General features: G+C 44.4%; 2 protein-coding genes across 4 annotated transcripts in view; both read right to left on the reverse strand.

The window, feature by feature from the left end:
- Positions 1-9,238, reverse strand: part of fbxo25 (F-box protein 25) — a 31,505-nt gene extending 22,267 nt beyond the window's left edge. Inside the window, exons 1-2 of one of the 2 annotated variants that reach the window (XM_063223469.1) lie at positions 8,903-9,238; positions 8,316-8,453 (exon numbers count right to left, since the gene is read on the reverse strand). In XM_063223469.1, coding sequence (XP_063079539.1) covers positions 8,316-8,446 — 131 coding nt within the window. In that variant the 5' untranslated portion in view covers positions 8,447-8,453; positions 8,903-9,238. The remainder of the gene's footprint in view (positions 1-8,315; positions 8,454-8,902) is intronic. The other variant, XM_063223468.1, reaches the window with a different exon arrangement.
- A 2,429-nt stretch (positions 9,239-11,667) lies between these two features.
- rnf144ab (ring finger protein 144ab) overlaps positions 11,668-12,500 on the reverse strand; it is a 35,918-nt gene continuing 35,085 nt past the window's right edge. For both annotated transcript variants that reach the window (XM_063223470.1, XM_063223471.1), the window contains exon 8: positions 11,668-12,500. This exon is cut by the window's right edge and continues 1,418 nt beyond it. The gene's annotated coding sequence lies outside the window, so the exon portion shown is untranslated.

The raw sequence follows: 12,500 nt of genomic DNA on the forward strand, positions 1-12,500 counted from the left end.
AGCCATCCAGTCACTTCAACATTAGGGATTTTTGGGGCTAAATTCCCTCCAGCTGTGGGGAGGGATTACATTGCCTTTCACGACCACTCAAGCCAGACAGCCAGCAGACACTTTCTACCCACTGATGCCTTTGACACAGTGGTGTGTGTGTGCGTGTGTGTACTGTATTCGCATGTATGATAGTGTGTGTAAGTGAGTGTGTGTGTACAGCACCAATCCTACTTCGTGAGGCCACTGCTATTGGAGCACACCCACATGCTGGGGCCCTCGCTACATGTGGGGCCCAAATCCTGGACGCCGCATGTTTTGACTCCTTTTGCGGGGGTAGTTTTGTTGTTACTGGTAAAAGTAAAAGTGTAAAAACATTTCCTCCTTGACAGGTTAGGGTTAGGGATTGTTTTGGTTTGGGCACAGTTTAGCATTCATTAGTTATTGTTAGAGTAAATATGAATGGAAGGCCCCCACAAAGATAGGAAGGGTCCCACAAAGAAAGGAAAGTGGGGTTGTGTGTGTGTGTGTGTGTGTGTGTGTGTGTGTGTGTGTATCTGCCCTTGGGGCTGTGAGATAGGCGCATGCCAATCACTTATTGGGCATAATTAGCAGTTGAGAAGTATGTTGCCACAGTGATATGTCACCACATTCTCCTCTCCTCCACTGAGCATGACTTCCTTCAGCTTCCATCCTCAAGGGTCACTGCCTAAACAGACTGTCTCGCTCACTGACTCGCTGCCTAAACTGGCAGACAGACTTTCTTGGCGTCTCATTGCCTCCCCTTGCTTTCTGTCTCCCTGCCTCCACAGACAAATAGAATGGTTGTCTCACCGCACCCACATAAAGACTCACTTGCTGTCTGTCTACTTCACCAGACAGCCAGACAGACAGGCAGGGAGATAGACCCTGTCCTACATCCTCTGTCCTACATCCTCAATGCATCAATGGACTCCCACAGAATCAGCGACTCTAGTCTACGGACATGCAGAGGGACCAGACATCAGTCGATGTCTCATTTCTGTCGGTCTGTGTGATGGTGGGTTGAGATGATGGAAGAAATGAGAAAAAGATATGCCGGCGGGACTTTAAATGGGTTTCGGTGAATAAGAAATACTGAAATAGATGGGGGCACACTGACACACAGAGATGAAGAGAGAGAGAGAGAGAGAGAGAGAGAGAGAGAGAGAGAGAGAGAGAGAGAGAGAGAGAGAGAGAGAGAAAGAGAGAGAGAGAGAGAGAGAGAGAGAGAGAGAGAGAGAGAGAGAGAGAGAATCGGAAGAGATAACAACAGATGAGAGGGGCAAAAGACACAGACGGATAAATACACACACAGACGGACACATGGCTGATCCTGTGGAATGCAATAAGAGGTTTCGGAGCAGATACTGTATGATCAGGCAGGTGATTCCCCAAACTAAATAAAAGCAGGTGGACATCTCTCAGCAGTCAGACACAGACACAGACACAGACACAGACACAGACACACACACAGCACCACCAGCAGAACAGGCCAGCATGATATAATGATAGTACACACACACACACACACACACACACACACACACACACACACACACACACACACACACACACACACACACACACACACACACACACACACACACACACACACACACACACACACACGCAATCTGGATGATGGACGCTAACTTGCTCAAAATGTGATGGATTCAACACATTCTTTTACGATGACTCTGTGGACAGAGTGCCAGTAAGTATCACAGAGCACATCCTTCTGAAAACAAAATCCTTCCCAATTAAGGAGGTGAACTGTGAGCGTGAGGAAGCGTCTCCTTCCTTCTCACCTGACTGCCTGTAATTCAAAGCTGAGCCTGCTGCTGCTTCTCTCATCACCAAAATAGAGTATGCCCCCGCGGCGCCCCCCTGTATACATACTGTATTTTCCACAATGCTGTTGGAAGGAATGCAGGATTGTGGCTAAAAAGGAAAAACCATCTCGATGCATCTACCTACGCACACACACACCCCCATAGGAATTTACAGAATGCATTAAACAGGAGAGAATCAACAGCGTCAGCTTCAACAGCTGAAGAGATATCCACAGACACAGAATCGTCAACGCAAGTATGATAACAAAGCCAGCCACAGATGTACAGTCAGATGTACGTAGTCAGATGCCATCATCACAACTGAATTTAAACATGAATCGTGTGAAGGGATCAAATAATAAGGACTCAGTTATCTGTATAAATACTGCATTTTTCAATGCATAGCCTGGCTCTCTTAGTAGCCTGGTCTGAAACCGTTGCAATAACTTCAAGCCTACCTCTGTAGTAGCCTGTGTCATATCCGTTGTCTCCTCATCTATGGCAAATTGGACAGAAAATGCGCCTTTTTTTCTTTTTATGCATTGTTTACTGTATTAAAAGCTTCCTTCAAATTGTAGCCCCTATTTGCACCACAAACTACGGCATTTATATAAAGACATAATACTGACTGCTTAAAAAGCTCAACAAGGGTGCCCAAACTTTCTCATACCACTGTACTCTTCCACACAGGACGTGAGGTCAAATACCGGTATGCAAGATCATTTCAACCACACCATCATGCATGCCAGCAAGACATTTATCTAGTAGATGCATTCATCCAGGGGGACAGCTAGCACAAACAAGCCACAAACGCATGTCCTCGTTCTCTCAATGACAGGCTGCAACCAGCAGCACGTGGACAGTAACCTACACAGCACACAGCTGCTGGTATAGTCCTCCGGCACGGCAGCCATTGTGAGGTCATGGGGCTGAGGCTGACACGAGAGGGCACGACCTGATTGGCTTATTGTTTGTGACGGTCATGATGTAACCCACCACACCGGCAGCAGCAGAGGCGGGAATGATCTCACACACACACACACACACACACACACACACCACCAGAACAGGCCAGCATGATTTCAGTATAGTATGCACACACACACACACACACACACACACACACACACACACACACACACACACCAGAACATGCCGGCATGATCTCAGTGTGACCACTGCCAACTGACAACACTAGATGTTATTGTGCTCAAGCAATTAAGAGTTAGCTGTTGACAGGAATGCTATCGCTTGGAACCGTCACAAGAAGACACCACATTGACGGTATAGTGGCAAAGGGTCTGTTTCATGTACAGTGTGTTGATTAAAAGTAGCCCAAGACAGTCTCTCTCTCTCTCTCTCTCTCTCTCTCTCTCTCTCTCTCTCTCCTCTCTCTCTCTCTCTCTCTCTCTCTCTCTCTCTCTCTCTCTCTCTCTCTCTCTCTCTCTCTCTCCCTCTCTCTCTCTCTCTCTCTCTCTCTCTCTCTCTCTCTCTCTCTCTCTCTCTCTCTCACACACACACACACACCTGCCCAATAACCGAATTATAACATGAATTATACACGAATTATAACAGAGTATGTATGACAACTCTGAAGTCAGCATTTTTCCATTTCTTCTCAGTTGCAGTGGTTTCTTAGTTACTGTACTATTGAGCCCATGCTGCACTTTGGAGGGAAGATGGGCGCAAACTCAAACTGACCATTGTGGTTGCCTGGAACAAGCACAAGTGACCGTTGCCTTCAGTACAAAACCACCATAGGAACAACCCCAGCTTTTCTGAAGGACATCCTAAGAGGCCATATGTGCTGCGCTCCTCCAACACAAACCGCCTAGCAGCTGTGCCCCTTTCTCGCTCTATGCGAGACAAAACTGTACACCATCATTGTCCCTCAGTGGTGGAACAAACTTCCAGAAGCAAAAAGATAAGGGTCATCTCTATCAACCTTTGAGAAGCAAGTGAAGACTCCTCTCCTTCGTGACAATATACTGTACTGACGCTGGCCTGAGCTGGCCCAGACTCTGGGTAGATTCTAAGGCATGTTGTGCGTTGGTTATGTGCGGGGATGTACGTGTGTGTGTGTGTCTGCTCCACTTAAACCGATGCTAAATGTACTTAAAAAAGCTAACTAACCTCACTTGGCATTTGCACCTGCTGTTTCTCAATTATAATGTGGTCAAATGTCCTCAATTGTGTGTCGACTCGCTTTGAATAAAAGCGTCTGACAAATATAATGCAATGTAATAAACTCATTATAATGTCTTTCCATGTCCAATGCACAATCTGTGGAGTTCAAGCAGCCACATTTGTTGGTGTTCCGGGAGAGGGGAAGAAATCAAGAAATGAAGCAAAACAAAATCCTCAATCGACATGTCGTTGGGGCTCAGATGGAAAATTCCGGCAGGCTTTATTTAAGGCAGGCAAATAAATAAATAAGAAAGAAAGAAAGGGCAGTTGGGATTTAAGCTGAAACATCTGATGGAACAAACAGTTAGTTAGTCGAGAGATGTAGATAACTGCATTGGAGAGAGAGAGAGAGAGAGAGAGAGAGAGAGAGAGAGAGAGAGAGAGAGAGAGAGAGAGAGAGAGAGAGAGAGAGAGAGAGAGAGAGAGAGAGAGAGAGGGGGAGAGAGAGAGGTGGTGGTGGTGGTGGGGTCACAGAAGAGGAGAGATGGATGGAACGCGCTGGCCAATAGATTTACTAAGCAAAGTGAGGGTGTAAAAGCAGGAGTAAAGATGGGAAGGTTTTGCTTTTTGCTGAAATAATGTGCTGGTAAATGACAGACGAATGGATAGAGAGAGATAGATGAAAAGAGAATGATAAGAAGAAAAGACAGACACACACGCCGCACACACACACACACACACACACACACTTCTCCTTTTAGCACACCTAGCATCCTGTGCGCTTTTTTCCCCATTCAACCTCCGACCTTTCGGTCTCCATGGCCCGTTTCCACGACGCCGGGTGGGAAGCAGCAGACAGTAATTACGGGCTGCACCTTGCCCTCTCACGCCTCTGGAGGCACACTAAAAAGGAAGCAATACTGTCAGGAAGACAGCACTTCACCGACCTTTTTATAGCGCCTTGTGTGATAGGGTTGACGATAAGCAAAAATGTGTGTGTGTGTGTGTGTAATTTGTCTGCAAACTGACCTGGTTCCTCTCTAGATAAGGTCAACTCTCTCTCTCTCTCTCTCTCACAATCTCATGTACAAACGACAACAAACACTGACAAAAATGGGTGAATGCCTCTCTCTCTCTCTCTCTCCCCCTCTCTCTTGACTATGAACTCACTTCCTGTCCATTCTCCACTGACTTCCTGTCCCACTCCCCTCTTAACCAATGCTTCCTTCTTGGGGCTGCTGCCATCACTTTCTTCCCTCTCTTGACCTCAGACAACATTCTAGGAAATGAATAAATAAACAAGCATGCCGGTCCATCCCCCGCACGCTGTTTGTTTATCATTTGAGTGGGTATTGGGTAAATCACCCGAGCATTGCATGGCATGTTAGCCTTTACGCAGTGTTGTCAGATGGAAAATGCTGAACGATCGTACCAAAACCTTTTTGAGGCTTTTGGGGACAAAATTAACGCACAAGAACCAAATGGTTGTTTGGCAACTAAATGAACTGAATGAAAGCTCTGAAATAAAAGCACACCATGTTTTTTTTATCGTACAGAGGGAAAAAAAGGGACAAAATCATGATACAAATACGAATAATTATCGCACATCTGGCAACACTGACCTTTACGTGTGATGGTGTTGTCGTGCCTCCCCATCATCCATCTGGTCCCATTCTGGTCACTTTCTCTCTTTCTAATCTTTATCCTCTCCTCAGTCATCCTTTCATCTTGCTTCCCCTTTTTCTGCTTTGGGTCCTTTTCATCTTGCACTTCACCTGACTTGCTCCGTGTCACTACAAACACAGGTGTTCCTTCCTAACGAGCGTGACCAGGTACACAGGTGCTGACCCGTGGCCATGTGGCTAGGACTTCTCCCTCTGGGCTGTGGTGTGTGTGTGTGTGTGTGTGTGTGTGTGTGTGTGTGTGTGTGTGTGTGTGTGTACTTGGTGTTGGGGGCTGATTCTGTGAGCAAGACCCGTGTCAGCTTTTTTTCCACTCAGTTACGTCAGAGAGTTGCCGTTCCGAGACCAATAGTCCGGGACTGAAATAACAGACCCCCCCCCCACCCCCTCTCTTTCCACACACACACACACACACACACACACACACACACACACACACACCCTCATAATCCATGGTGGCTGGGCTAATCCCGAGATGGGTATACAGAGCAGATAGGCGTGACGTTGCAGAGTGAGGATGTAACCCTGCACGGTACTATCCACCAGCTTTAAGCTCAGAGGAAGTGAGTGTGTGTGTGTGTCTGTGTGTGTGTGTGTATGTGTGACTTAATCTCATGCACAAACGACAACAAACATTAACAAAAGTGGGTGAATGACATTCTCTCTCTCTCTCTTTCGCTCTCTCTCCCTCCCTCCCTTCAGGTGAACAGGGAACGTGACAGGAAAGCAAAAATCAAAGACAGCTGTGGCCTCCTCTGGAATCCATTTTCATTCTCTTCTGCTACATCAAAGCGCTCACCAGCTGATCTCCTCCTGCAGTCGACCTGCACTTCACATTCAGTCATGCACTGGACTTTCCCAATACTGTCCCGCAAGATGAAGAAGAGAGCTGAGACTCTTTTGAAGCTTGCAACCATGACGTCTATGGATAAGATATGATCACAGATATACGTATGTCACAAAAGTGAGTACACCCCTCACATTTTTGCCGCCATTCATCATTTCACAAGTGGCACCTTATCGTAAGTTGGCTGTCAAAGACTCGCCCAACAGTGTACATATTTATTGCACTTTCTGTGCAAAGATGATGTGCATGTGTGTCATATCTGACCTTGCATAAGCACAATGTCAATAATAATGACGATAACAACAAAAGTTATACACATAACAAACTGCTATACCCAATTGCAGTGATGTAGTCTACCTAGAATGCAGGTATACGCAGTATACCCACTTCAAAATTTCAGGGATTTCAGTATGCCCACTTAAAATTGATTGATCCATTATTTAGAATAGCACAAGTATAAACAGTATACCCACTTCAAAAAATGCTCAAAAATACAGTATACCCACCACAAAAGAGTAGACTACAGCACTGCCCAATTGTTATTTATGCTTATTAAATTGACTAAAGAGTAGAGATTCTCCAAAATCACAATTTAAACAACTTCACTGTCTGTCCCCTGTCAATATACTGTACAGTTGTCATTCAATGGGCCTACAGCATTTACATATTACCAACTATTTTACAACATTCTCCTCATATATCTACTGTATTTGATGGCTGAAAGAGCCTCGAAAGTCGTGACGGGTCATATTATTTTGTGTGCATAGCAATGTAAAGTATGAAATCCAGTTGTGCAATGCACTGGAGTCTCCCAATGCCATAACGGTCAACGTCGACACAAATGGCATCGACATTGCAGGACAGAGCAGGTCTATGCCACGCGGTGCTAAGTGTCCCTACAGTAGCTATGTGATGTGATGTGATGTCCAAGATGATGAAAAGCGAGCCTGTGCGGCTCATGTGATCTGAGCCCTGGTCAGGTCTCTTGGGGGCATTGAAGGGACGACAGGCTTCATACACGCGTTCCCATGACGACGGGACGGGACGGGACAGGACGGGAGGGGAGGGGGGGTGTGGATGGGGGTGTTGATCCCACCTCCCAGTGCCCGAACACCACCGGTCAGACAATTACATAACATGATACACAGAGCAGAGCATGTGCTCCTGGCAGCCGCCACTCGCCGCACATGCACACATGGTTCTGATCGGCACAGGGAGGGCAGGCCAAACATGTTTGGGCTGGAACCACTGCTGTGAGTGTGCGCACAGACTATGGCAACTAGAGCTAGTCTCTAGCACGCATTATAGACCTACAGTATAATCGCTCTTGATCATAGACTAGGACTGGCGTCAGAAGTTTGAAAACCAGCATAACCACAGTTGTGGTCAGTGACTAATCACTAGGCCTAGTCTTATTACAGAGGGGAGTAAGTAGTTTATGAGCAACTACATGTCAACTGGGTTGGACAGTGTTTGCCTTTGCATGTGCACTTTCCAAAAAAACATAATCAGCCAACTTCTAATGCTTTACTAATGCAAAATCTGAACATTGCGGGCAAATGTGCTGGTGCAGAATGAGGCACACCAAGAAGTCGTTGATGAGAGCTGTCACAACTCACAAGCGCACTCACTCACAATGCCAGCAATTGCACTGCGCTTGCACCGTGTTCTTGTTGGCAATGAAAGGTTAGTAGTGCGTCAGGGCGCCGTAGGTTTTATAGGTTAATAAGGCTTGGTGTGAATTATTAACAACGCAACAGGCTACAGACGACATTTGAGCATGAAGCTACTACTATAGTAACAAGGGGGTCTACTCACTCCTCCAGGTCCAGCTCGTTGTTGTTGTCATCTCCCAGCTCGTGGCCGAAAAACTCGAATCGTTTCCAGCCGTCCTCGGTCTTTATCCAGCTCCAGCCGGGTGACCTCCAGTCTTGCCCCAAGAACGGCATTTTCCACCTGGTATAACACATTTGTTCTTGCTTAAAGACGTGTGCTTTACATTACATGCACTATTACGAGTCTTAACCCAACCATAACGACACATAACCAACCCATATTACACAGTGTCATCGTGCATTTTATTGATATGCTGCATTTCGTTGAGGAACTGAACAAAGCATGATTATTATGGTCATACCGAACACTTGGCACATCTAAATAACAATCTGAATCGAACTGACAATAGCAACAGACTTACATTTATTCAATTATTTGTACTGACACCAAAAAACACGTGAATGTTTTAAGAATGAAAAATCTTATCCAATATTGTCATTACGAATGGACAGAATCGTAAGCACGACGTTCGAACACAACGATGGGACACAAACAGTGTTCTTTCGTCAAGATCAATAACCGCATTGACATTTTTTAACAAGTTTCAAACCAGACATACAAAGTGTTACCTTACCAGCAGCGAGTCCTTTGTTACAATAAAATTCAGCTTTGCTCAGAGAATATTGACGGAAGTAAACAGCCCGTGGAGTGGAATGTGGACCGCCTCCTCGTCTGCGATGATTGGACGGCTTGTTTTTATTTATCTTGTTGCTACCCTGAATTCCGTCGCTGATTGGCGGTTAAGGTGTCGATCATAGAAGATTTGATCCGCTGTGTTTTGTCAGGGCATCTTCTTACACGTGACAGAGGGGTTTGCACATGTTCTCGTGTTTTGGTTTGGCGTTGGGGGAGGGCGCTCGTGGAGGCAGCTACAGGCAAAAAGTACAGCGTGAATGTGTGCTATTCATGCGCACAATCACCGTGCTTGCGCGTGGCAGGGGTGAATGGGTGGACTGGACAACCAGCAAATTCTACCACAGTTTAAACAAACCTACAATAATCCAGTGCGATGCGAAAATCTAAGGCATATCAAATTACACCTTTATCCTATCCTATGATAGTCACACCTCACACTTTGTTCTGTCAGGTCTGCCACAAGTCACAGACTCTCATGGTGACTTTGTATGACCACATAAGTAAGCATACACAGTGAATAACATGCTGCCAAGCCTATAATGCAGCATCCCTTGCCTAAGACTAATTTGAAGAGTCTTCATATCACATTCAAAATACTGTTTTCTTCTGCATTTTATTTAACTCACTCACTTGTCTTCCTCTAGTGTATATCTACCATATGACAATCTCCAACATCCATTCAGATTTCCCTTTCCAGTTGCTACACCAGGCCTAGATGTACATTAGACCCAAGACTATTTTTAGCACGTCAGCATAGGTGCCGGGGATGCAGTGGTGCATTGGCATGCCCACTTTTAGGCTCCCTATATGAAGGATATATAATAGGCCTATCCTCAACGTTTACTGCAGACAAATGAGTGGAGTGCAGCAGCAGTAGGCCTTACAAAAAAAGAAACCACTTCTTTAAAACTTGCAGCGCCCTTGCACATCAAGTACCTACCACATCCAAATATTTCCCAACATCTGGTCATTGTGCCACATTGAAATACAGCACATGAGATGCTATACATTGAAATACATCTATATCGAGGGGGAAATGAATCCCATTCTTTTCCCCAGAAGGCCAATGGCCTATGTGCCGTAGGCCAAGCATTCTGTATGTTCATTCCTTTGAATTTTATCTCAGGAACCCAACTGAGTCCACTTGAATTGAATCCACCTTTACACTCTAGTATACTTATATGGATTTGATATTACAGCTGCTTTCCTACATTCCCTGAGAACTGGAGATCCCCAGCCAGGTTATCAGATAGAGGGTGCACATGTGTGATCAAACGAAGGAAAGCCGACAAGGGCGGGGGGGCAAAGGGGTCAGTTGTCCCACAGCCACCCATGAGGTTTATTCAGCCACCCATCAATGTTGCAGCATTTGATATTGTTCATAAGGGTTGGAGCAGGCGTCACCCAACAGTTTTTTCCTTCCTTTTAAGGGTGCTGACCAAAATATTGTAAGACTGAAAAATGAAAAAAAGGTCGCACCATGCATAGGTTTCTTTTTATTTACACAGACGCGTTTCGGCGCTCTGCCTTCCTCAGTGTGCACTGCAGACGCGTTTCGGCGCTCTGCCCTCCTCAGTGTGCCTGACTGAGGAGGGCAGAGCGCCGAAACGCGTCTGTGTAAATAAAAAGAGACCTATGCATGGTGCGACCTTTTTTCATTTTTCAGCATTTGATAATGAGAAACGTGGCTAACAGTGCATTCAGAGCTCACACACAGTTTATTATATGATGAATTGGTAGCTGGAGGCTATATATAGCAAGAGTTTGACATATACCTCTTACTGACGGTGGGTGGTGAGCTGTCATCTTTTTTCATGTTTTAATTGTAAAACCCCCACAATATATACAGAATATAACAAAGAGTAATAGTTTTGAAGCAACACCAAGCTATTTCTTTGTGATAAAGTTACCTCCAAAGCACCATAGAGCAGGGTGTCAAACTCAAGTTCACAATGAGCCAAAAATCAAAACCTGAGAAAGCATTGCGAATCAAACTTTTTTTTTTCCTTTGAAAGGACTGAAATTGTGCATGGACTTACTCATTGCGTTAAACCTACGTCGGTGAATTTCACAAGTACGTACTCACTCCCATTACACAGGGTAGTTCAAGGCCAAATTTGGTACACAGGCCTGAGTTTGACATCCCTACCATAGACCAAATAGACCAGTGGTTCTCAAACTATTTGTGTGAAGTACCACCCGAGAAAATGCTCTCCGAGTACCACCTTGCCAACCAACATTAGAATATCGCAGCAAAGGCCTTCCATATTCACTTTTGCAAGTCAATACAGGAGAGGTTCATAACGGCATCAACAGCTACGGTCACATTCAGTGCAAGTTTGTTTTTAAAATTCTTGCTTGCCTAGTATTATTTTGCATTATGTTTTCAGATTCATACAGTTCAATATTATAAAATGTGAGACCAAAGAGACATTTTTGACTGCAACAACTTGATCAGCCTTCAAATCAATGCACAAAAAATGAATTCCTCCAAGTACCACCAGAGATGTCTCAAGTACCACCAGTGGTACGTGTACCACAGTTTGAGCACGATTGAAATAGACCAAATGTTACTCTATTTGTCCTTTGCATTGTAATGAAGAAAAAAGTCTTCATAAAACAATTGAGAATTTTGCATTTATTTTTTTCCTAAAGATATGTGATTCAGAACTACAGCACAAAAGGTGGAGACAAGTGTTAAAGTGTAATATTTTTATTCTACAAACCGAGAAAACCTTACAAGACAAACGCTCTCGGAAGGATCACATCAGTACTATCCATCCAAATAATTCATGAATCATTTTTTATGGGTCATAAATTCATGATTCAGCAACAGCAATATAAACGATGTAGAAAACAGGCAAGTAATGGGTGCTTTTAACACATACACAGAAAGAGGACAAACTCAGGAAAGAATAGTGCACTCCTTCGTTAAAAAAGAAGCAGGGGAACAAAATCTACAGTAGAACCCTACTAGACCTTCTGAGAACAGCATCTTCTCAGGATTTGGCAACGATATGTCTTACTGGTGAGACCGGAAGAAAGACGTTGGTTAGGCACGTCATGGGAAAATTGTAGTGATCTACAAATTAAAGGGCAAACCCCATTTACACTTAAAACTCATCCACTCCAGTCTGGACAAATCATAGATTAAAAAAATACAGTAAAAATGAATATAGAACAGAAACCTTTCTCACATTTTATCATGAAGATACCAGCTCTACATTTTACTGATATCATATAACAAATAGTCAAATTGTAAGTCATAAAGAAAACCTTCAGAGCAAAAAAACCTTTCTGAAAACTGCTCCATGGACCTACTGGAAAAACAAATGACCTGAGATTGTAACTAGTCTAGTCACAATCTCTGATAGGTGGACCATGGTAAGATGACATGGAAAATTCCATTATCTTACAGTACATAATATTTGATAGAACAATGCCACAAGTAACAATTTCCACACATACTATGTTTTGAAGAAAACCTTCTTCAGGTCAGGGTCCGGGACTCAACATGCTGCTATATTATAT

Source organism: Engraulis encrasicolus, chromosome 18, assembly GCF_034702125.1.
Source record: "Engraulis encrasicolus isolate BLACKSEA-1 chromosome 18, IST_EnEncr_1.0, whole genome shotgun sequence".
Classification (NCBI taxonomy): domain Eukaryota; kingdom Metazoa; phylum Chordata; class Actinopteri; order Clupeiformes; family Engraulidae; genus Engraulis; species Engraulis encrasicolus.